Raw genomic sequence first — 25,892 nt, 5'->3', positions numbered from 1 at the left:
ACTTTATACCCAGGGCCAGGCAAGCCCCCAGCTCGCCCCAGATATAGGAGGTGCTAAGGAGGCTTAAAGTTACCTTTGTCCCCTCCCTCTCCATGGTTCCTGAGCCGAGCATGGGAACGGCACTGCACAGAGCCTGGCCGACGTCTTCCCTCAGTCTGTTTCCTCCAGCTCCTTTCTGGTGCCTGTCTCTTTTGTGCTATTTACACCAAGGTTAGACTAGGACTGTAGCCGGGGAGTGCGAGTGGGGAAGTGGCAGGACTCAAATCTCTGCCGATGATCCCCAAACCTACCCGCAGCCTCTGAGCAGCTGGGTGTTTCTGTCAAAATTATCACTAGAGAACTAGCTAGCAACAGTGAGATTTAAATGGTCACCATTAGCCTTCAGAGTCAACATCCCATTGAGAAATAGGGCGGTGACATCTTCGCGGGTCCATGGTTTCAGTCTCATGAAGAAAGTTCTGTGTCAGTTCAGGGCAGAGGTTTGCTTTGAAACACTAAGGGCTAGAAATGTAATTACTTTTACATACAAACTTATATTCTGCAGAAACAGATGGAGGTCCTCCCTAGAGGGGCAGCACTACTGAATGCTGTCATGGCCCAGCTCTATCCTGGGTACTTACATGGGGTATTTAAGCACCTTGCAATGTTTTTATCCCCTCTGAGGTAGGGAATTGCTCTTAACCTCATTTTACAGCTGAGGAACAAAGAGACTAAGTGACTTGCCCAAGATCACCAAGGAAGCATATGGTAGAGCAAGGACTTGCACTTAGCTCTCCTAAAGCCTAAGCTAATGCCCTAACCACTGGATCACCCTCCCTCTCTGAGCAGCCTGCTATGCTTTGGTTCTCAATAGCCGGCTATGCACTAGCTCTGGGTTCACAGCGTACTGCTATACACCAGCATCATGCAGCCTCTACATTTATACTGACCTGTTCTCTTTTCCACCTTGTTCCAGCCATGTTCACAAGAGCGAAGAGACCTGAAAGCAGAATGCCTTGTGCAAACTCTGGCCTGGAAGATGTGATTAAAGCCAACAGCCGAGAGGCTCAGAGTAGAAATTGTTCCCATTTCCCCAATAATCTGGAGGAGAGAAAGCAGCATTGTTGAGCAGTCTGATTGCTGGGGCCTTTCAGTCACTCTGTCAGCCTAGTGCTGGCAGAGAACTGGACTGACATATTCTTGCCTTCCGGAGGCATGCAGTAAGGGTATCAGTCCTACTACCGGTGACAAGCAAGGGAAAGGCTCCTTCAACTCCAGTGGCAGACACAAGACTTCCCATGGGGGGAGGGGGTTGATAGCTTCGAGTTGTCCCCCATGCTGCATATGCTTGGTATGGCTGGGGATCTTGGTGCCTATATGAGGCCAGGGACTCATTTACTACAAATGATGTAAAGAAGGGCCAAAGTACTGCAGTGGTGAGCCAGTGCAGTAAAACAAACACAGGCAACATGCAGGTAGCAGGTGCTTCCTGGCAGCCAGAAGGCACTCACTATACAGAGTATAATGAAAAACCTAGGTGCCTGATCCAAAGCCCAAAGACGTCACAGGGGGATTTTTCACAGAATTCAGCTCAGGGTTGAAAACAGTCCAATCAAATAGGTGGCTAGCAATGGAACAGTGACCTGTCAGGAGTGTAGCTCTGTCCTGCATCTGAACATCACTTAGCACAGCAGAGTTCTGGTCCATGACTGGGATGCCCAGGAGGTACAATAATATAAATAATAATAGCAGAGTGGGGCTTCCTACTCCAGGGCACAGCTTCAAATGTCCAACCTAGGGCTTTCCTGACACTTCACTCTGTGGGATCCTCTCATCAGAGACCCATCTTCTAATGGAGCCACTGCACCTTGCAACACTCCACTCCTTGGTCCTCAAAATCTTCCTGCCAGTCCCATGTGAGCTCTATTGTCAGAGGTGAAGGCCCCGGCAAATGGTCCCATAAAGCAGGGCACGGTCTCTTTGCTCAAGGCGCGCTCACAGGAAGGCGGGGCTGGCGTAACGGGAATCTGCTCTGCGGCAAAGCTGACGCAGGAGGGAACGGGTAACTCTTATGTAAAGGGTATAGGGTTATGGCACAAACCATGCAAAGCAAACAGCCCATGCAAACACTGTGAGCTGGAAGGAAACATTTGGTCCAAATCTAAGCTAAAACATTAGATATATTCAGGTAAATATAGTGACAGAACAACTTGTGCCACAAGAATCGTGCCATGGAAAGCATGATTGACACTCCCTCTGTAATGAAAATACATACAAGGCGTTCAACCACCCCCACTCCAATCACTCCTATGTGGGATGCTGTAGTGAAGGCAAAGCCCCTCATTAATGGGTTGAGACTGAAGGATGTTATCCCCGTCATGTTCCTGTCCAGCACTTTCGAGCAACAGCCAGTGTGCTGTTCCTTCAGGCTTTATGCTAAGCCCAGTGCATGCTGGGGCAGCGAGGAGGGTGGCCATTGGTTAGCAGGCAGCACAGCATCATATCCTAGTGCTGAGGATTTATTTGCATCCATAAAGGCTAGAATGTGTATGTGTTTTGCAGATGAAAGCTTAAAATTGCTGGAAGCATTGGGTTCATGTGAGAAGCAACAGGCCAGTGTTTCAGCTCCAGTCTGACCCCATTCCCCAATGGCTGGTCCCCTTTGTGATCAGGCCAGACCTCTGCTCTATTGAAGGACAGGCATTATTTTGTCCCCATCCCTGGGAAATGCTCAAGGAGGTCTGTGCACAGGGCCTGATCCAAAGCTCATGCGAGACTGCAGGAGTCTGTCCAATGACTTTAATGGGCTTTGGCTCTGAGTCTTGGTGCTTGCATGGGTGACTGTCTCTGCACAAGAGTGTGGCTCTGAGGGTAATTCTGCCAGTGTCCATGTCTGGAAAGTGCCCCTCTGTGCTCCTCTGTGCCTGATCCACACAGGCTAGGAATCTGTTACAGCTCCTAGCTACAAGTCCTTCAATTCAAGGGGCACAGGCTTGCGCCCTTAGTGCTTGAGGGTTCTGGTTCACAGTCCCTGGTCACCACCAAGCTGGCAGTTGTCATATACAGTGTGTGATAATCAGTATAACTTTGGGTCCTGGTTACTTCAGAGTCTATCTGTCATGTGATCCCATGGCATTTGAGATTAGCCAATATCCTCCAGCTAACAGCCCTCCCAGGACCAGATAGCCATGGGTTGGTGGCAGGGTGTTTTCAGTGCCCAGCCCTGGGCTCTGTAACTTGCTCTTTCTGCTTTAGCCTAAGCAAGCCAGGATCTAACGATCTGCAGGGCTCATCTAGGGTATAGGTAGAAGCTGTTGCTTGCGGGGATGCGTGGGTGAGTTTCCAGCTGTCCTTCTTTGTCAGCTAGGTTGCTAGAGGTTGCTTACTGGGACTAGGGTACTAGGTATATGCTAGTGAAGTGATGTGGTTTTAATTACATGTAGGTTGAGGGACTTGCTGATTGCAGAATTTTATGCCCTGAAATAACTAATTGGATGGATGTGTGTTCCCGAAGGAGGGATGGGGTAACACATCTGGCCTGTTCGTTTTCCTGCACAAGCATGACATATCCTGAGATACACAGCCCACATAATCTCCAACACAATCCCAGCACTGGGGCAGCCTCGGCTGCACCCGCCCAGAACACACACACACAACAGCTGCTCATACAAGTTAAATAACTCTTAATTTCATTTAGTCGCTTGACCGGCTCTATCCTCAGCATAATGTTTACACGGAAGGACAAACAAGACGTGTGGCGGGGCTACGATTCCACTCCTGTCAGCAGATGAGAGCTCTGCTGCAGGGCAGAGATGCTGCTGTAAGAGGTGTAACCTAGCTAATCTCACACTGCTTACATCCTGGGAAATGTTCCATTACACTGGACAGGGTGTCCCCGAGACAAGGCAGGGATGAGGACAGGGAGCTGGGAACTCCCTGATCAGAACAGCTCATTGGGCCATCAGACCTGTAACCCTGGCTCTAACGCAGCCTGTGGGAAAGATAGTCTTGTGATTAAAGCACTGGTGCAGGCCTTTGGAAAGCTGGGTTCAGCCCTGCTACAGACTCTCTGTGTTTATCCCGGGCGGGTCACTTCATCTCTCTGTCTCATACCCGCTCTGTGCAAGGGAGATAATAATGCTCCCTTTGCTTCTTTCTAGTCTAACTCTTCAGGGCAGGGAGCGCTATGTGCATGTACAGAACCCAATGTGCTGGGGCTCTGATCTCGGGTGGCATCTCTGTGATGAATGTGGGAATTTTCTGCAATATTTTTATGACTGATATACCTGGAAGTGACTGACATGACTTAGAATTGCTACCCTGTCAGTATTAAAGGGTTCAAATGCTGCTCTGGGGCAGACCAGGAGACATGAGGGGCTTGTGTCTGGGATGGTATGAATGGGATGTTAAATGAAGGATCCAGAAAGACAGAGAGAACCCCAACGACTGAACAACTGACACCTATCAATTGGAAATTCCCGCAGACCCAACATGTGAACTCAGCATGAGTCTGCGGGAGGGAGACAGTAGAGCAGAAGGTGACAGGGGGCTAGGATAAGCACTGGACTTGACAGAGACACAGCCGCTCTCACATGGGACTGACACAGGGTGACAGAGCCAAAATGGATTCTATAGCAGCTTGGCGGGGTGGAGTCTTGACGCTGGTGGCCAGTCTGAACTCTATCTTACCCTTTGCTTCTCTGTGCTCACATAGGACTTCCCGATGCTGGGTTCCAGTTGACTAATACACTCTACTCGGTTGTTAAAAGGCTGCCTAGTGTGCTGAAGCCCAGAGGCTCAGTCTCGGAGGTGTTGGCCTCCTAACCTGAAAGAAGAGTGGGATCCCTGACGGGGTATTGCCAAGAGATAGTTTAAAAGCTGGGGTGTAGCACAGATGCCTAGGCACTAGTATAATATAAGTAAATACTACTACTATGCACTATAATTCTGTGCACCCCTGCAGTGCCTTCAGTTGGAGGACGTCAAAATGCTTCACAAACATCAAAGAACTCAGTGCTAAGTACTATCCCTGGTTTACAGACAAAGAGGTGAAGAGACTTATCCAGAACTTCACAGTCAATCTGTGACGCCCCCACACTAACCAGCAGTAATGCTCCCTTTATTTACAGTTTGGGGTCCCTTTTCCTTACAGCACTTTGCTTCCTCCTAAAAGTGTACTTAATAACTATAATTAATAGGACTTATCACTCATGCAGCACTTTGCATCTCAAAATCACTGTACAAACATTAGGTATACAACGTAAGAGTTATGAGCTACTTTTCAGCAGCCAGTGGGTGTTTATTGTGGTAGTTCATGATTTACCCTTTATTGATTGTCTTGGGTGAGTCCAGATGACTTTGAGGTTGTGATGGACTTGTCCTTTAGCCAGTCAGGCAACATATAATGAAAGACCCAATATTTTGCCCCCTGCTACTCCCTGACTTTGGGGGTCTCATGATAAACCAGTGGAGGCTAGAGAGCAATTGCGGCAGCTTTGTATTAGCACAGTCCAAGGGAGAGCTCGTGTCTGGAACAAAGATCCAATGGATGGAAGTTGGAGCTTGATAAATAGGCTGAAAATAAAGGCTGAAAATAAGGTGTACATTTTTAAAAGTGAGGGTAATCAACCTTTGGGACAGATTGCCAAGGAATATGGCAGATGCTCCATCACTTGAAGTCTTCGAATCAAGGTTGGATAGCTCTTCACATGATATGATGTAACTGAACCACAAGTTATTGACCTTGATACTAGGTGAAATTCTGTGGTCTGTGTCATGCAGGTCAGTCCAGCCTTTAAATCCATGAATTTATGAGAACAGAAAGAGAGATTGGGAAGTTAAGATGTTTGAAAGGGAGGAACTCAGATTCTCAAGCAAAAAGGAAGGAACTCAGATTCTCAAACAGACTTAATCGAAATGAAGAAACCTAGGAGTCACGCTGTTATCTTTAGTTTATTAATATTTTAATTAGTCCATCCTAGCAAATGCCTGGTTACAACCTGCTCTCATTAAAGTTGCAAAATAGTTTTCATTTTAACCCCCTATTTTAGTCACTTATGCTCTGAAAATTTCATATTTTTTTTTTGGATTAAGTTTCTTTGAGCCCAAAGATTAATTTTTATCCAAGGGTTGAACAAAAACAAATAAATAAATAAATAAATTCCACTACTTTTGAGCGTAAGGAGAATGAAACAAATTCACTTTCCCCCCAATTGTGCAAAAGTTTAATGACCATTTTTTGAACAGTACTAGAGCCAAAATGGCTGGAGATTGTGAATTGCAATTTGGCTGGGAAGTAGACTTTATTGAAGAGCAGTGCACAGCTGCCTCCTGGAAGAAATTCATTTTGATTTGGTCAACTTCAGGATGTTTGAAAATCACATATTGAGCTTTCACGGTAGAGTTTTTTGACTAGACTCATTAAAGGCACAACAAAGAAAAGATGAGCTGTTGTGGTGAGGGATGATTAGACTATCAAATGTCTATTGCTGTCCAGCCAGTCAGAAGAAGTGAGGGTGAGGATGTTCTGTTTGGACTAACAGAGGGAAGATCCTTCTGGGGGAGACTGGAAAAGGAGACCTGTGTTTTGGCTTATTATTTATTGGACAATAGAATCAAGAGGCCCCATGGTGCTAGGTGGTGGGTAAGCCCATAATAACTCTGTCACAAAGAATTTGCACTCTAAATGGGCAAGACAGACACAGGGTGAGAGGCGCAATAGAGCCTCAGAGACTCTTGTTCAAGGTCAGACAGTAGGTTAGTGGTAGAGCTGGGAATTCGAACCCAGTGCTCTTTCCTACAAGGCCATAGCCACTAGGCTAGACCGTCTCTCGCTTTGGGTAGGGAGTTAGGGTAACAGGGGATGGAAAGATCCTGCCTTGGTGAGACATCTTGATTCAACCAGACCCAAACTGCTTGCCCTCCCTACCACAAAGCATAAGCGGTAAAGACCATACAGGCATTTCCACCTGGTGCGGACACCCATGGTCCAGCCCCCTCCAAGGCTTGCAGGGTCAGTGGCATGACATATACAACAATGCCCGGATTTTCCCCATGCTATGCCTCTTCCTGTGGGCAGGGACAGCAGCTACAGCAATCTCAGCCTGTTGCAAAAGAGACACCCACAAAACACTCTTACTCTGCTTCTTACTTGTTGTTTTTCCGTTGATCAAATCTAAAGCTCTTTTGAGAGAGAAGGTGTGAGGGCCACCATCTTGGCTGACATTGTGGGGAGTGAACCTGCGGCTGGGAACCTCTGGAGCTAAACACACAAGTTGCTGTGCTGGAAGAAAGGCTCTCCAGTTGGGGCTGTACCAGCCTCTGCAGCTTGGGCACAGTGGGGACCAGGAACACACTCTCCAGTGGGGTACAGAGGCCCAGGTTTTCCTTTGTGTGTGGCAAACAGAATGAGCAGCATTGTTTGAGGCAAACCCAGGCCAGCTCCACCTACATTCAGGGTAGCTCCAAATACATTGCACAGATCTGCTTCCAACTTCCCCTGTTTAATTACCTGACTTGGAAATTCCTCTGCTTGGTCACCCACAGGTAGGGAGGACTTCGAGGCCATTTGAAGGTCACTAGGGCAGCTACAGTACTTCACAGTCATCTGAGCATGTCCCCCTCTCCCGCCATTAAAATTTGCAAACACAAGTAAACAATTTGGATTTAAGACCTTAAACGTGGCCTGCGCATAGTCCCGGGCAGGAAGGTGACTTTGCTGCATTCAGAAACAGTTGGCTGAGAAATAAAGTTTTGGGTGAGTGAAGCCTGTGTAGGGCTTGGGGGCAGCATGTGTGATGTATATTGCAGGTTTCAGAGCTGGTCCAGGGAACATGTTGGATGGTGGTGGGGAGGGTATGAGGGTTATGTAGACAATGGGGGGTTGTGGAGGGGAGAGGGAGAAGGGAGGGGATGAGATAGCTACAAAGTGGAGGTGCAAGCTGGTGGTATATCATCAGCTGGAAAGCAGGGGGGTCTCTGGGATGAGAGTGGGGTTGCACAATTGAGGTGGGGAGGAACAATGGTTAATGTGCTTGAGTGGAACTCAGGTGCTCTGGGTTCAATCCCCCACCCCATCTCTGACACAGATGCTCTGTGTGACCTTGGCCAAGTGACCTGAAGCTGGATTTCCATAAGTACCCAACTCCACTTTAGGCTCTGAACCATGGGCCAGATTATCCAAAGTGCTCAGCACCTAGCAACTCCTGTACAGACACTCCTGGGCAGATTGTCTCTGGAAAATCTGGCTGCTTCATTTGGTGCATAAATGGGAACAGAACTTGTAGGGTCTCAGGTCCCCATCTGTGAAAGGGGAGCACAAATGTGTTTCCTTTGTTTAACTTGCAAAGTGTTCAGGACAGGGGCTGCCTCTTACCATGCGTGTGCAGCACTGAGCACACCTGTAGACCCGAATCTCTAGCTTGCAGCATCGTTGTAACCTGGGCATAGTGAGTGCATGACACTGTTCTGAGTCAGCAGTGTTTTACACTCACTTTGCACCAGTGAAAATGCCTGGGCAGGGTGCAAAGCAGTGGAGTGCATTTGTGTGGGAGTGCGGGGTTATGGAGCTGACAGGAGCTTCTGTGTATGAGGGGAGTGGCATTTTCTAGTCTGCTGAAGAGCATGTGGGAAGTTTGTTTAGAAAGTGGAGCGGAGCAGCGATTTGCTGCCAAAAATTTAATTAGAGGCTCTCACAGAAAGGTTCCCCCCCTTGTCTTCAATCAACCCCACGTGCTAGGGGTGTGTGAGCTCTCAGAGGAGAGGGCGAGGGCCTTGTTTGCTTTCCCCTTTTAAACCAAACCACTCACTCATAGCCCCAGGGAAGTGGGTATGATCAGTTGGCAAACAAACTTCACTGAGTGCACTTACTGGAAATGTTTATATTTGGGTCCTGAAAAGTGGGCTGTTTGCGGAGACTCCAGCCTAGTGTTTAACTTGTTATCGGAGATGGTGTGCATATAGGGATCATAGCACAGAAGATTAGGGTTGGAAGAGCCCTCAGGCGGTCATCTAGTCCAACCCCCTGTTCAAAGCAGGACCAACATCAACTAAATCATCCCAGCCAGGGCTTTGTGGAGGTGTATGGAACAGCCCAGTTCCGTGGTCTTTCCTATTGTCCTTTTCCAACACAGGAGAAAGGGGACTGGTTATTTAGGCCTGGTCTCAACATAGTTTTTGTCCCACTATAACTACTTCAGTTAATGGAGTGATTTTTATTACAGATATACGGTGTGAACAGTTCTACTGGTATAAGGGTGTCTGATCCTGATATAGTTTATTCCCCTTCCTCTATAGCAGGGGTTGGCAACCTTTCAGCAGTGCTGTGCTGAGTCTTCATTTATTCACTCTAATTTAAGGTTCCGCATGCCAGTAATACATTTTAATGTTTTTAGAAGGTCTCTTTCTCTAAGTCTGTAATATATAACCAAACTATTGTTGTATGTAAAGTAAATAAGGTTTTTAAAACATTTAAGAAACTTCATTTAAAATTAAATTAAAATGCAGAGCACCTGGACCGTTGGCCAGGACCCGGGCAGTGTGAGTGCCACTGAAAATCTGCTCGCCTTCGGCACGCGTACCATAGGTTGCCTACCCCTGCTCTATAGGAATAAACTACACTGATACCAGGCTCCCGTATACAGCTATAGCTGTCCACATAAGAGGATCTGTACTGATATCGCTATACTGGGATGGTTCAAGTACTACAGCTCTTTTATGGAGACAAGGCCTTAGTTAAGAGCCAGCATGAAGTCAAATCTCTTCAGAAAGAGAAATCTCTTGGTGCTTTAATCCAAGCCGGGCGTGCAACACAAATAAGGAAACAAAGCAATAAGGGTATGGAGAGTAGTTTCCTCTACACAGCAGCTGCCCTGTCCATAGGAGACTGCTCTCTCTGTATCAGCTACTGCAAATGTTCCACTCCTTCCCTGGAGGTTCAGATAGCACTCCTCCAAGTACCAGCTACTAACCTCCAGGAGGATGTTGCCTTATTTTGTTTGAGAAGCAGGGGAACTGAGACCATTTTGGGTCCTGAAAGGAATGTACACTGTGCATATGACATGCATGTGTGCACCTGTGCTTGTACACGTTTGTGTCTCCAGGTGTGTTGTTGTTGGGGGGGGGAGGGGCACACCTGGGACCTCTGGTTCTAAAAGTGTGAGCCTTCACTACTTGAGCTAAGAGACCCAGCTCAAGTCAAGGTTGGAATAGGTTCACCAACCTTGGTCCCAGTCAATGCTAGAGAGGGATGGAGCGACACGCTGAGTGGCTGGGATGCGTGTGTACTGGGGGTACGTGTGGGTTGATATGTGCATGTGCACACATCTTATGAGCCTGTGTATGTGGGCCCTGTTAGGGCATCTTCCCCAAGAATGTTTTTATTGCACTTGGTGCCACTTCTGATGCACCCCAAAGGCAAAGATGCAATTTTGAGAGATAACCGCACAAGCCATAAGGATGAGGCTTTTCTGGCAGGGCTGGAGCAGAACAGGGGTGAACTCCAGCACAGGCAGGTAACCACCCCAACCCACCCGTCATGAGAGACCTCTGGCAGCCATCATTGGTCTGGGGAGTGGGGTATGAGAGCTGACTATAGTGTGTGTGGAAGGATGAGGAAGGGTCAGTAGAACAGGCTTCTGCAGCAGGCTGGAGAAAGTGTTTATGTAGGGGAGTGTGTAATATTGAATGATCAAAGTGGGCAAATTCTCTACCTTTGCTCCTGCCCAAATTCTCTTGGCCCTCCCTGGCAGGGACATGGGTTAAGGAGCATGATGGGCCGGGCCCATTTCCCCACCTGGGAGGAAAGGTTAGATCACTTCTCAGGGACAAGAAGTCTCTTGGAATTCTCACATAGACTTGTGTGAGTGGGGATGGGGTGGGGGTTCTTGGCTCTCAGGGGTGGTTTCCTGTTGATGTCAGTTTAGCCAGAGCTCCCCTCCTTGAAACCCCCCTCTGTACCTATTTATCAACACATTGCGGAGCCAATTTCCCAAATGTATTTCCTTTAATTTGCCATATGTGTTTTTCCATTGGATGCGTTTAGCAAGTGTTAAATGTGCAATAAAAGCAGGGGACGTGAATTGTGTTTACCTGCTCTGGTGAAGTGGAAATGATATGGAGATCTTCCTCTGCCCCTTGCAAATGGCTCCAAAACTCACTCCAGCAGGGCACAGAAATCCAACTCTGGCTTTACCAGTGACCGTGTGGATTAAGAAAGTCTGTGCTAGTGTCAAGACTATAAAATGATGCCCTCTGTGAATTTATCATCAGGAAAAAAACTGAACTGGATTTATGTGCTGCCTGGAGTGGGCTCCGGGTGCCCCCGGGAAGAAGAACCAGAGTTGGATTTTTGTGCTCAAGGGGTGAGCTCTGGGTACTCCAGGGAAGAAGAACCAGAGTACAGTTTCTACGCTCCCTGGAGTGGACTCTGGGTGCCCCTGGGAAGAAGAACCAGAGTTGGTTTTCTGTGCCCACGGGGTGGGCTCTGGGTGCCCCAGGGCAGAAGAACCAGACATGGTTTTCTGTGCCCATGGGATGGGCTCTGGGTGCCCCCCTTGGGAGAAGAACCGGAGTTGGTTTTCTGTGCCCACGGGGTGGGCTCTGGGTGCCCCAGGGGAGAAGAACCGGAGTTAGATTCTATGCCCACGGGATGGGCTCTGGGTTCCCCCCTCGGGAGAAGAACCAGTGCTGGATTTCTGTCCCCACGGGGTGGGCTCTGGGTGCCCCTGGGGAGAAGAACTGGAGCTGGATTTATGTGCCCACGGGGTGGGCTCTGGGTGCCCCTGGGTGAAGGGCTGGTGCCCGGTTCACCCCGAGGGCCCGCAGTCCGGTTGGGCGGGCGCCGGCTCATCCACGTCCGGCTCCGGCAGGCGCCTGCAATCCCTTCGGACGCCAGCAGTGAGCAGCAGCGGGCCAGGCTGCGCACAGACACGTGCGCGCGCGGCTGGGTGTGGGGAGCGCGCCGGAGCCTGGCATGCCCCAGTGTGGACGTGAGTCACTCCGCGGAGTCCCTCGCAGCAGCAGCCGCCGCCGCCAGCCAGGCTCCCCCCCACATGCCGGCTCCCGGCCGCTCCGGGGCTCGGCTGCCCGCCCCGCCTGCCCGGCTCCCCGCCGCCTGCGGCTGATGCTTGCTGTCCCCCAGCTGCCCTGAGCCCGCCCGTGTGGACCGTACAAAGCCAACAGCCCACGCCGCTGTCCGGAGACTGCCTTGCCCGGGAGGAGCCCGCGGCTACCAGGAAGGGACCATGTACGTAGACCCGGAGGCTGCCGGCAAAGGTAGGAGCCAGCCACCCACCGCCCAGCGCGTCTGGGGCTGTCGCGGCCATCGGGCGTCTCCGGGGCCCGCCCGCGCTCTGTTTGAGCCGCTGGGTGCTGTACAGCGCCGAACACCAGGGCAGCGGCGCGATTCCCTGTTCGATCTCTGCTGCTACTGCCGCCCGAACGGGGGCGACGGCGACAGAGTCCCCCTCTCTTCAGACCGGGCTTGGCCGGGGAATGCCCCCCATCTTCCCTCGGGGTAGCCCTTTGGAAGGTAGCTGCTTTCCCCCCTCAGCCACGCTTGACGCGCACCTGCTGCGCTCGCCCAGGTGCTGCAGGCTTGGCGCTGCTGGTGCTGCCTTCCGGGGCTTGGGTGCGTGGGGACGGCGAGGCTGCGGGAGCCTGCCGGCTTGGGAGCGCAGGGCTCGGCTGCTTAGTGGAACTTCTCTGTGCCCCGGAATGGGGAGCGGGAGCAGGGCACGGCTACAGAATGGGGCTCGAGCTCCCCTCTCTCATGCCTTCTCTTCTTCGCTTGCTTCATTTCATCTTCTTCCTGCCTCCTTCCCCTTCTGCCCCATCTCTCCTCCTCATGCCCTCTCTGCCCCATCTCTCCTTCTACCTCTGCCCCTGTTCCTCCTTCCCATTCCCTCTCTGCCCCATTCCACCTCTTTCCCATAACTCCTCTGCCCCATCTCTCCTCCTCCTCCTCCCCCCATTCGTTCTCTGCCCCATCTATCCTTCCACCTCTGCGCCCATCCCTTCTCCTCCTCTGCCTCTATTCCTCCTTCCTGTTCCCTCTCTGCCCTTATTCCGTCTCTTTCCCGTTCCCCCTCTGCCCCATCTCTCCTTCTGCCTCCGCTCCCATTTGTCCCTCGCCCCATCTCTCCTTCCTCTCTGCCCCATTCCTCCTTCCCGTTTCCCTTCTGCCCCATCTCTCCTTCCTCCTCTGCCCCCATTCCTCCTCCTCCTTCCCTCTCTGCCCCATGATATCTCTCCTTCCTCCTCTGCTCCTATTCCTTCTTCCTGTTCCCTCTCTGCCCCCATCTCTCCTTCCCTCTCTGCCCCCATCTGGCCCTCTCTCTTCTTCCCATTCCCCCTCTGCCCCATCTCTCCTTCTCCTCTTTGCCCCATTGCTTTCCCATTCCCTTTGCTCCTCTGCCCCATCTCTCCTTCCCTCCTCCACCCCATCTCCATCTCCTTTTTGCTCCCATCTTCCTCTTTCCTTCCCGCCCCATTCCTCCTTTCCATTTCTTTTGTCTCTTTGACGTTCTGCTCCCATTACCTCCTTCCTGTTCTCAGCTCACAATTTACTCTGTCAGATCTCTGCTCCTGTTCTTCTCTTTCCCCATATCCCTTTTCTTTTCCTCTCCTTATTCCGCTTTTCCCTCTCTTCCACCTACAGAGCCGCCTACTTCTCCTCCTTTCTCCATTCCTTTCCTCTCCTTCCCTGGGTTGTGGGCTTTCTGGAGTTTCCCAGACAGGAGTTACAGTAGTTTGGTGGGGGAAGTCACCGCCACTCATTTCAAATGAGTCACCACCCTGCAGAGCTGCCTGAGCAGTGGCACCTGCTATTCCTGGAAGAAATAAACACAACACAAGCAAAACATTCCCGAGTCACTAAGCCGGTTTGAGAGCAGTCAGCCCAGAGTGAGGGGGAGAAGAACCTCTCCATCTGGCTGTCTCTGGGGGTCCTGCTCAAGCACAGCTTCCTGGCCTCACCTGCTCCCTACCCTTGCCCTCTGAGGACAGGGATTTTGGGAGGCCCGTTGGCTGGTGCTCTTTGCTGATCTCATGCTCCACAGGGAGCAGTTGGCCCACTACCTAGGAATCTGGAACACACTGGTGTTGGGGGCTAGGATTTATGGCTCTCAGCAGAAGGGTCTGTTGCTAGTGCAAAAGAAGAGGGAAGGGGCATTGTCAAACGCAGTGTGGCTGGCTGGGGTCTGGTGTTACCTGCAGGGTTTGTTTGCCAAGGTGGCTAGTAATGATGGGCTCCCGGGGGCAGGAGGGCAGGCTGTTTTCTTGAGATTTGGGGAGATCCAAGAGATGGGTGGAGTTGGGGGGTGGATTTTTCTTCAGGGGATTCCTTGGAATGTAGTCAAATTTTCCAAGTAATCACAATTCTGTTTGAAGGAGATGCTCAGGCTTCAGCTAATTGGGCCTGTAGGAGCTGGCAGACCCAGAACATGAGTCCATCTAGCCCAGTATTCTGTATGTCAGTGGTTCTCAACCAGGGGTCGGGGCCCCCTGGGCAACTGTGAGCAGGTTTCAGGGTGTCCATCAAGCAGGGCTGGTATTAGACTGTCCAGAACCTAGGGCAGAAAGATGAAGCCCCACCGTGCAGGAGTGCAGCCCGGGGCCCTGAGCTCCAGCACACAGGGATTAAGCCGAAGCCTGAGCAGTTTAGCTCCGTGAGGCCCCAGGCAATTGCCCTGCTTTCTACCCTTTAATTCCAGCCCTGGCTTTTATATGGAGAAAACAGTTGTTGTGGTACAGGTGAGCTGTGGAGTTTTTATAGCATGTTGAGGGGTGGGGGATGGGGCTCAGAAAGAGAGTGATTGAGAACCCCTGCTTTACGTGACCACGGCTACTACCAGATGATACCTGAAGTGAGCAATTATGGAATAACCTGATCTCTAAAGTGTCATCCCAGCTGCCTTAGATACTTACTTGACCTCCACCACTATAGTATCTGAGCACCTCTTAGTCTTTAACGTATTTGTGCTCCCACCACCCTGGGAGATAGATGTGGCGCTGAGGCATGGAGGGCAAGTGACTTGCCCAGGGTCACACAGGAAGTCTGTGTCAAAGCAGGAAGTTGTACCCAGGTCTCCAGAAGCCTGGCTAGTATCCTAACCTCTGGACCATCCTTCCTAAAACCCTGTGTTGATCTGACTTTGTCCTGAGGGGGAGAGTTTATATCACTTCCAAATTCTGTTATTGTTTTTTATAACCCTACCTAATGTTCTCATTTGCTGTGCAAACATCCAATCCTTTTGTGAATCATGCTAATCACTGACCATAATGATACAGTGTGGCAAGGAGTTCCATTGGTTAATCATGTGTTGTGTGAAACAACATTTCTGTTTATCATTTTAAAATTTGCTGCCCTTCTGTTTCATTGTCTGGCCCCCAGTTCTCATCCCGTGCAAGGGTAAATGGGAGTACCTGATCTACCTCCTCTGTGCCAATCGATATTTTCTATACCTTGATCATTCCCCTTCTTATTCAGCTCCTCACCAAACTAAACAGTCCCAGTCTTCGCAATTTCTCTTCATATGGAAGTTTCCTATGTCTCTAATCAGTCCTGGCTCTGAATCCCTATGTTTCTGTTCGATCTCTTTGGAGACAGGGTCCCTAGCATGGCACACAGTATTCCATATGAGGATTCCATGTGCCATTGTTTTACACGCTGGTGTTATAATAGTCTCCGTGTAACTCTCCATCACCTTCCTTGTGGACCATAGTGTGCTGTTTGCTTTTTCCACTCCGGCATACTGAGCAGAGGTCTCCATTGCACTGTTCACAGTGGGGCCCATGTCTTTCTCCCGAGCTGATAATTAAAGTCGAGCCCAGTAACGCGTGAGAGTAGTTCTTGCTGTGGACCACTTCATTACTGCAGCCTCCTGTTCTGTCCTGGCCCCTTACCGGGAGATTGAGCCCCCGAATCTATCACTCTGCCTGCCTCTGCCCCACTGAGGAATCCCGCTGCTTTTCCCCAGATTAGGCAGCTTCAGTCTGAACTGCTCTAGGTTTGGCAGGGCAGCTCTCTCCCAGCCCCTGCGCTGAGCTGCCCTCACCACGTTATGTGGGTAACGCTCCCTGGGCTCCTCCCTGCACCACAAAAAGTGTGTGACCCTAGTCCAACGCCCCCTAGCTGCACTAATGAGGCTGCCTCCCCTGCCCTGTGGCATTTGGGTGTCCATGCACTAGCGCCCCCTAGTCCCAGCACACCCTTGCTCTGAGTCCCTCCTCCCAACATTCCGAACAGGCAAAGCCCCCTGTGCTCGCCTCAACCCCACCCTGAGACCCACTATCACGATGATCCTATCCCACTGCCTTCCACTGCACTAAAGATCCTGCCCTGACCACGGTTTCCCCCATGATTTATGTATGACTGTCCCATGCCCCACTGCTGGGCTAAAGACTCTGCCTGAGCCCCAGGTCATCCCAATGTGCTCTCCCGTACCTGCCTCTCCCTGTCATAGGGACAGCCCCACCTTGGTCCTTCTCCCCTCTGGTCCTTGGGCTCTCCTGCGGAAGGGTAGATTTCTGAGATGTAAAGATGCCACATGGAATGGAATTAAATGTCTGTCTTAAAAACAGGAGGAGGCAGAGGGAGCCAGGTAGGGGCAATGATAAGGCAGCACAGATTTTCCCTCTCAGGCCCTGGACAAATATGGGTTATTTTGAGTGGGTTTGATCCTGCTAGGAGCAACTCCTGAGGATGCCAAGCACGCTCAGCTTCCCCTGAGATTCCACTGAAGTCTGTGGGAATTGAGGGCACCCAGCCCCTTGCAGGATCCAGCTCTGTATGATGTGTCTCTCTATTGTGTGGCCTGGAAGCAGGCCAGCCAGATATAGAAGCTATGACGGCAGGTGTGGCTTCCTCAGACGCAAGTTCAACCAGCGTGCCAAGAAACCTAGCTCTGCACGGGCCTTGCAGTGTGGGGAGACCAGCAGCAGTGGGTTGGTGGGGGACCTGGTTTAGTTCCTGTGCTGAAATCTCTAGTCTGAAAGCAATCACGAGGAGACGCCATGAGCAGCCTTTGGAGGAGTGTATCCTGAGACAGGGACAATAGCTACAACTGCAAAAACAGGAGCAGCAGCAGAGAAATAAATACCAATGCCTGCACAGAACCGTGGCCTCAGATGTCGTTAGAGCTCACGCATTACGCAAGGTGAGACTGAATTGGTATGTGGATGGGCATCTCCCTGGACACTGGGTGTGACTACTTGTACGGGAAATGTCCAGGAAACATAGAGGTGCTGCAGGAAATACTGTTGGTGACTCAGTAGATGCCACTTTCCTCTCTGTCTGTATCTGGTGCTAGGGGGCACTTTGCTGCAGGCGGCATCATCTTCTGGCTGAAGTATGATAAAACCAAGGTGCTGATCATGTGTGGTCATTAAAGATCCCCTGACAAGACCCCTCTATCCTGGTCAAACTTCCCTGCAGGTGCTTACATCTTGCAAAAATGAATTCCTGTTCCGTGTTCAATTGGAAAGAGTATCACCCTTCATTTCCTGGTTCAAATTTGTGTAATGTTGCTGTGTGTTGTTAAACAGCAGTTGCACCTCTCTCCAGAGGCGGCTGCATTTCAGTGGTGCAGGAAGTAACCAGCCTTGAGAGATTTGTGAAATATAATTCATTATGACTTGTAAAATACTTTGGGACTTTTGGAGGAAAGGTGCTTTATAGCCCAATGTGGTTTTGGTATTAATTATTACCTAACTGCAAACAATCCACAGTCCAGTTAAACAATGGGAGGAGTAGGAAGCCATTATTAAGGGAAATAGTCTAGGGTGAAAAGAGACATTACAGGTGTAATTCAAACCAAGAACAAACTGAGGTGGTTTCCAAAGAGATTTTCCAGAGGCCAAGAGTGGCAGAGAAGGCTCTTGCTCTGACTGATTGTGGCAAGGGTTGTGAGGAGGGAGCAGCAAGGTTTGGGGAATGGGTGATGCCACACATGATATCCAGCTTCCCAGGGGAGTTACACTTCCTATGGCACATCTGAGGGCTTGATCTCTTGGGAAAAGCAGATCAGCCTTAATGTCTTAATGTCAAAGTGAAATTTCTCCCCCATGACTCTCTGAGTGAGATATTTCCCCCCCCATTCATGTCCTCCCCTCCCATCTCTTCCATCCCCATGTAATAAGGCTCTGTCTCTTTCCATCTCAGCCCGTGGAGTGAGACTGCCCACTCCTGTCATGCCCTTCTGCTGTCTGGCAGCATGAGAATTTCTGATGCCCCCAGCACTTCTGGGAGGGCAGGTGTGGGGGCAATTTAATAGAGGCTGTCCCCCATGACTGAGTGAGTAAGGCCTGGGGGGCGGAGGATCAGCACCCCACATGGAAGAACCTCCTGTGTCCCTGGGGCAGCCCTTTCCACTGCTCCTTTGGTGCCTCCACTCCTCTGATCACCAGCTACACTAACAGAGCTGAGCAGCCTGAGTGATGGCCCCTCACAATGTGGTGAATAAATAACCAAGCACCTGCTGTTTTCTCAGGGGAGGGGGGAGCTCCTGGATCTAGGATGAAAAGGTCTGCGTGTTTGAGCGGCAGGTGTCGGGATGGCAGGGCAGGGGAGTGGAAGGGAAGGTGACTCCCGAGGGCTTGTGGTGCAGAGACAAAAGATGGGTTGGTTAAAAATAAGATGAAATAACATCAAAAAGATTGTAGCCTGGGGCCCTAGTACAGACAGCACAATGGCCCTGAACTTACATGAGCAGAACAGCCGGGAGGGGAGCAGGGCTTATGTACCAGGGAAAATCACCAGCAGAGAAGCAGACACAGAATGAGGAGCTCAACCAGGCTACCAGCCATTCTGCACAACGCTCTCCATCCTCTCCTTGGGCTGGCTGGCTGGAGAGGCCAAAGAGCCATTTCCATGAACAAGCCACGTTTGCTTCCCCTGGGCCTCCCTGTGCAGCTCTGCCGACTTGCGTCTGACCCCCCACTACTCCAGGTTTGCCTCTCTGGCTGTGCTAGTGCCCTTCCATCCTGCGCCACAGCACCACTCTGCTATTTCTGCCCCAGCTTTCACCTCAGTCCTCTTGATCTAGGGCAGTGTTCCCTAACCTTTTTCAGATGACAAGCCACAGAGGACCGTGGTGGTGGATGAGCATCTGCCCAAATGCTGCTGACAAGTAACAACGTCAATAGGTGTCGCCGCCAAAATGCCACCAGCAAGCATCATCATCCAGAGGTGTTGTCACCGAAATGCCGCTGTAAATCAGCAGCATTTTGGTGGCGATGACGCTGCTTCTTGGCAGAATTTCTGTGGATGCTTGTCTGCCGGCCAGTACACGGGCGCTCTTAGATGCCCTGGTGGGCGCCATGGCACCTGTGGGCACTGCTTTGGGGATCCCTGATCTAGGGCATCTTTTGTTATGTCAGGTCTGGCGCTGCTGATACATTTACCTGCATTTGCCTCTGCCAAAGCCCGCCCTACAGCATCCTCTGCTCTTCCGCTCCTGAGGTCCCTGCATCGGTTTGCCAATCCCCTCAATCCTGCCCTGTGTTATCCCTCTGCTGTTCCAGCCCTGGGCTCTCATAGAGCTCTGCCAATGCCCCTCCATCCTGCCCTGCAGTGCCACCCTCCTAGTCCAGTTCTGGGGCCCCTGGTTTCCCAATGCCCCTCCATCCTGCCCTGCAGCACCACCTTGCTAGTTCAGTTCTGGGCCTCCTGTCCTGCCAATGCCCCTTCATCCTGCCCTACAGCACCATCCTGCTAGTCCAGTTCTGGCGCCTCTGTCCTACCAATGCCCCTCCATCCTGCCCTGCAGCACCATCCTGCTAACCCAGTACTGGGCTCCCTGCTCTGCCAATGATCCTCTATCCTGTCGTGCAGCTTCTTCATGCCACCCCTGGGCCCCTCCAAAGCAGAGACCGTACCAACTGTTGCCAGCTCCTGCAGCAGTGGTTTTCAGGCAAATTAAATCAAGACCCAATGTCTCACTTTTTTTGGGACCAAGGTTACATTTGAACCTGGATCTGCTGGGCTGAAAGGCTGCTGTGTGAAACTGTTGCATCACAAGCTCCCTCCCTCCTCCTCCTCCCACTGGCTTCCTGCTGGCTTTTCTCTCTCTTCATCCCTCCCTTTCCCGCCTACTAGCTGTAAAATTTCTCCTCTCCTGCTCTCAGGTGCTGGTGCCTCCCAGAATAGCTCCCATGCCAAGGGAGGGGTGGGGAGAGAGAGACACACACACCCCACCCTCACCCACCAAGTGGTGACAGGTGAGATCAGATTACTCAAATTAAATTTGCCTTGGCTGCAGCTGCAGGAAGTGTGGTTGGAGGTGAGGGATCCTCAGACAGGAATATGCCCTGGCCATGCCCAGAAACTGCACAGGCCAGCCCTAGTTTTGTTTCCAATGAAAGATGGGGCAGGGTGGTAGGAGGGTGCCCCTCCCCAGCTAGGAATGATGAGTGTGGAAGGAGCTTGGGACTGATTTCCGTGGCCTGATCTCGCAGCCTTCAGCCTGCCAGGGGGAGAGAGAAGGAAATGAAGACAGATGTAGATAATATCACTGCCACCTCAACCCCCCGGGGGCTTGTCTACAATATGTATTATGGATGCATTCAGCAGGGGAGAGGCTTTTGAAGAGCAGACGGCAGGGCTGGCAATAAGGGACTGTGTTCAAAAGACAGAGAGCTAGGGAAAGCGTAGAGTAGGGTGGCTTGAAAAGCCACCAGATGGCTCAGCAGGGCATGGCTTGTTCCTGGGGGGAGCAGGTGCTGAGATACTTATGGGGTGGATGCAAGCCCCTTCTGTGATTGGGGGTGGGGTCAACACTTCCAAACAATGGGACTCTCCAACACTCCTCATAGAGATAGTTCCTGCCCTACCCAGCCTTCCTAGTTCCCTCTTGGCTTCATAGATTTTAGGGCCAGAAGGGACCATTATGATCCCCTGATCTTACCTCCAGAATCATAGTGAATTAAGTGTCACAGCTAAGGCTATAACCCACATGTCTGGGATTCACTTCCATGACAGAGGTGGGGATAGAACCCAGGAGTCCTGATTTGTGCTTCGCACCTTTACTCCCAGAGAACTCTCTCTCCTGGATCCAGCTTCACAGTTCACCTGCTAGCCCACCCTGCTGCTGCCCATGGAGTGGGCCTAAGTCTGTGGGGCTCAAGGGTTGGCTGCAGAGCTCTCTGTCTGTGGCGATGCCCTGCTGTGCCCAGCAGGCAGATGAGGCAGGATTTATTAGACAGTGAGAAGAGATGGACTTCCTGGAACCTTCACCCCCCACCTCCTCCAAGGGACCTCTGGGTAGGGGCTGAACAGACTTGGGGACTAAAGGAGGCCATGTGCTGAGAGCAGCAGAGGGGATCAGTGGGGTTAAGGGGGCCAGGGAGAGTATTGACTGACTCCTTCCTTGACATCTCCCATAATACGAACTCATCCCTCCATGTTCAGCTCTTCTCATCAGTCCGTTGTTCCTCTCTCTTCACCCCCATTGCCCAGTCCTCCTTATCCATCTCTCCACCAGTCTCCCGGGTTTTCTCTTCTTTCCTCCCATCCTGTCTCGTCCACTTTTCCCCACCGAGATCTGGTCCTTGCGTCTCTCACCCCCCATCCCCATCCCTTCTATATTCCCCTTCCTACCTTTCTTCTTCCCCGGTCTATCCATCTTCCTACCAGGCTCACCACCATGGTATCCGAGCACCTCTCTCCCTGTCTCTTGTTTACCCCCTCTCCTACTCCCCCCGTCCAATCTGTTTTGTTTTCCTGGGACATCTGTGCTATTGGCTCGGTAGGGACGCCAGGAAGCCAGACAGACCTGCACCCAGGTGAGATGACCACTCATGCTGCAGGATAAGGAGGAGGGAGACAGAAGGAGTGGCGGGGGGGGGGGGGGGGGCCTTGTGTGGAGTTTAATGACGGTTTTAAAAAGGAAGTGGCCCAATCTCGCAAGAAGAGAGAAAGCAGGGGCGGCCTGAGGTTAGGGGACTGAAAATCCTGCCTCTGGCCTCAGGGATGATACTTTACCTGAAGGAATAGACAAGCTTCTGAAGCTGGTGGGAGGTGAACAAGGTTCTTGCCCTTTTAAGGTTGAAGGCCTGACCCAGCCAGCCCTAGTTACTAAGGAGGCACAACTCAGGAGCGATTCAGCTCATTCCCCTATAAAGAGTAACAGGAAAGCTGCGAAGGGAGGCCAGAGCGAGTGACTGGTGTGTCTGGGAGCAATTAGGCTCTGGCGAGGAACCTGGACTTGGGTAGTGAAACCACAGGCTGTGAATGGACCATAAGAGGTTTGTGATTATTGAGAAGCCCCTTGAAGGGGGAGAATTGAGGCAGGGCCACTTGCAGGCTTGTCCTGAGGCACCGAGGAATGCACAAGAGGTGGCCCTGCCAATAACAGGCAGGCCCATATGGACTGTAATAAAGGAGAGATGCTGGTAATAGACCGGTCTTTATTTTACGTGATATGGGTCAGTAGCCACTGACTTCAGTAGCTACTGCTCCATAGACCAAGACTTCATTGTGGGAGGGCCATGTGTTACTGTCCATGCCTTTTAGCTGGGATTGGGCCCTGGGATGTTTGCCTAAATCGGGGGTAGACAAACTATGGCGCGCGTGCTGAAGGCGGCACGCGAGTTGATTTTCAGTGGCACTCACACTGCCCGGGTCGTGGCCACCAGTCCAGGGGACTCTGCATTTCAATATAATTTTAAATGAAGATTCTTAAATATTTTAAAAACCTAATTTACTTGACATACAACAAGAGTTTAGTTATATATCACAGACTTATAGAAAGAGACCTTCTAAAAAGGTTAAAATATATTACTGGCACGCGAAACCTTAAATTAGAGTGAATAAATGAAGACTCGGCACACCACTTCTGAAAGGTTGCTGACCCCTGGCCTATATGTCCCATTAACCTCCTGCCCAGAGACTGCAGCTGGAAGTTGGTGCCTAAATTCTTTGACCATTGCCAGCCGGTGATAGCAAGAAGCTAGTAGCTGGGTTTGGCAGATGCTTTGTTCCTTTTGTCCTTGTCCAACTTTTCCTTCCCTGCCTGAAGTGGGTTCCTCTCTGGATCCTCCACACGTACCTTGAAGTGTATGTTTTATTCATAGTGCAGTCCCAGTTTCCCATTTGGCTGTCTGGGGACATTTCCCTTCTCCTCTGTGTCCCTGTGTCTGGGGGATTTTAGTGACGTGTGTGACCAAGTGGTGGCAGTGTGGGACAAGTGTCCCCCTCTTTCAAGTCCGCTTGTGCATGGCCAGTTTGGTCACATGTTGTCTTTCAGTGGTGTGGATGGAAGGTCGCTCCAGGGGGGCTGGTCCTGGGAGGAGTGAATTGGAATCATCAGTGATTTAGATAATGGCATGGAGAGTACACTTATAAAGTATATGGACAATACCAAGCTGAGAGGGGTTGCAAGTGCTTTGGAGGATAGGATTAAAATTCAAAATGATCTGGGCAAACTGGAGAAATGGTCTGAAGTAAAAAGAATGAAATTCAATAAGGACAAATGCAAAGTATTCCACTTAGAAGGAACAATCAGTTGCAAACATACAAAATGGGAAATGATTCCTAGGAAGGAGCATTGCAGAAAGGGATCTGGGGATCATGGTGGACCACAAGCTAAATATGAGTCAACGCTGTAGCAAAAATAGCAAACATCATTCTGGGATAAATATATGGAGATATACCTATCTCATAGAACTGGAAGGGACTTTGAAAGGTCATTGAGTCCAGCCACCTGCCTTCACTAGCAGGACCAAATACTCATTTTTGCCCCAGATCCCTAAGTGGCCCCCTTAAGGACTGAGCTCACAACTGTAGGTTTAGTGGGCTAATGCTCAGACCACTGAGCTATCCCTCCCTGTAATGTACTAGCAGGAATGTTGTAAGTAAGACCCTTGAAGTAATTCTTCCACTCTAGGTCATGCTGATGAGGCCTCAGCTGGAGCATTGTGTCCAGTTCTGGGTGCCACATTTCAAGAAAGGTGTGGAGAAATTGGAGAAAGTCCAGAAAAGAAGCAAACAAAAATGGTTTAAAGGTCTAGAAAACATGACCTGTGAGGAGATTTGAAAAAACTGAGTTTGTTTAGTCTTGCAAAAATAGGAGACTGGGAGGGGAACATAACAGTTTTCAAGTACTAAGCGTTGTATAAGGAGGAGAAGGAGAATTGTTCCCTTCACCCTGGGATTACGTCAAGAAACAATGGGCTTAAATGCAGCAAGGAGGTTTAAACTGGACTTAGGAAAAAATTCCTAACTGTCAGGGCAGTTACGCACTGGAATAAATGCCTAGGGAGCTGGTGGATTTCATTCATTGGGAGATTTTTAGATCAGGGTGGACAATACCTGTCTGGGATGGTCTAGATCAGGCGTCAGCAACTTTCAGCGTGGTCGTGTGGGCCTGAAAGTTTCTTTTCCAAATTTTAATTCAACTTCTAAATTTTTTTTTAAGGGTTTTCCGCAAACGTGCCCCATTCAGTAATACATTTTAACGTTTTTAGAAGGTCTCTTTCCATAAGTCTATAATACATAACTAAACTATTGTTGTATGTAAAGTAAATAAGGCTTTTAAAATGTTTAAGAAGCATCATTTAAAATTAAATTAAAATGCAGAGCCCCCCAGACCGGTGGCCAGGACCCAGGAAATATGAGTGCCACTGAAAATCAGTTCACTTGCTGCCTTTGGCACACATGCCATAGATTGCCTACACCTGGTCTAGATAATTCTGAGTCCTGCCATGAGTGCAGGGGACTGGACTAGATGACCTCTAGAGATCTCTTCCAGTCCTACGATTCTATGAGCAGGGGCAGTTTTGGAGATACCCATTAGGCTGGCTCTTTGCAGAGGAAGAAAGCCTCAAATATGGCACCAGGTGCTCCCTTTGGACACCTTTAATATGTCTCCTGGCTTCTCTTTGACCAAGGTGGTGCAAGGGTCTGAGATTCCCCTTGTGGGAGATTTTGGTCAGTCTCTGCCAAGCCTGTTGTGGAGAAAACCAGGGCTTTTCATGGTTCAGTGGGTGAGCATCACCTGCCTCTGAGGAGTCCCTTTGACCATTCGGATGTTGCTGCCGATCCATTTGCTTCTCGTTGGGTCCTCGGGGATTCAGAACCTCATGCAGCGTCATTGTGACCTATTCATCACGAGTGAGATGGGCAACTGAGGAGCAAAGTTTATTCGAGCATCTGGCCTGGGCCAAGAACTAGCTGCAGGGTTCTCCTGTAGCTGTTCCAGCTCCCCAAGCGGTGGTAGCTAAGTCAATGGAAGAATTCTACTGTCGACCTAGCGCTGTCTGTCCCGAGGGTCAGGTTGACATAGCCCAGGCTCTCAGGAGTGTGGATTTTTCATGCCCCTGAGAGATGTCGCTATGGCAGTGTAAGCTCCCTGTACAGACTAGCCCTGAGGTTATAACACCTCTGGAGAGGCACAACTACCTGGGGAGCCTCGCATATGCTGGTTCAAATTGAACTCTCCGGAGGCCAACAGACAAAGAAAGGACTCTTGGATAAATAGCACAAGCTTGAACTCACTCGAGCCTTCACTCTGGTTCCTGATCTACAGACTGATCCAAACGTGTAACCACAGGAAAAACCCAGCTGTGGAGTTTGAAGGACTGACCAATACCAGAGTCTTGGGTTGGGGGTGCCCACTGGTAAACTTTTTAGCATGTGTGTCGGTTCTTTTGTGGGTTGTATGTGCTTTCTCTGTAATGCTTTTACCTTCAGAATAAATGTGTTTGCTTAGAAAGAGCTGTGTGGTTACTTGTAACTGCTGGCAATACACTGGCCATAGCTCGCGGAGAGAGCAAAGTGCAGATGCTGGCCTCTTGAGCAGTCTGCCTTGTTGTGGACATCAGAATGTAGGCAGGGAACTGTGCAGCCTTAACGCTCCTGGTCAGAAGGGAGTGCAACGTGGGTCTCTGCCCATGAGAGATGACGGCTGGGAGCCAGA

The 25,892-nt window shown here is 50.5% G+C and overlaps 1 protein-coding gene across 4 annotated transcripts in view; it reads left to right on the top strand.

Moving 5' to 3' along the window:
- The first annotated feature begins 12,082 nt into the window (after positions 1-12,082).
- SYT7 (synaptotagmin 7) overlaps positions 12,083-25,892 on the top strand; it is a 159,771-nt gene continuing 145,961 nt past the window's right edge. For all 4 annotated transcript variants that reach the window (XM_032776387.2, XM_032776386.2, XM_032776385.2 and 1 more), the window contains exon 1: positions 12,083-12,252. In XM_032776387.2, coding sequence (XP_032632278.1) covers positions 12,222-12,252 — 31 coding nt within the window. In that variant the 5' untranslated portion in view covers positions 12,083-12,221. The remainder of the gene's footprint in view (positions 12,253-25,892) is intronic.

Source organism: Chelonoidis abingdonii, chromosome 4 (genome assembly GCF_003597395.2).
Source record: "Chelonoidis abingdonii isolate Lonesome George chromosome 4, CheloAbing_2.0, whole genome shotgun sequence".
NCBI classification, from domain to species: domain Eukaryota; kingdom Metazoa; phylum Chordata; order Testudines; family Testudinidae; genus Chelonoidis; species Chelonoidis abingdonii.
Note: the sequence above shows the minus strand (reverse complement) of the source record. Positions and strands in the feature narration are given on the sequence as shown.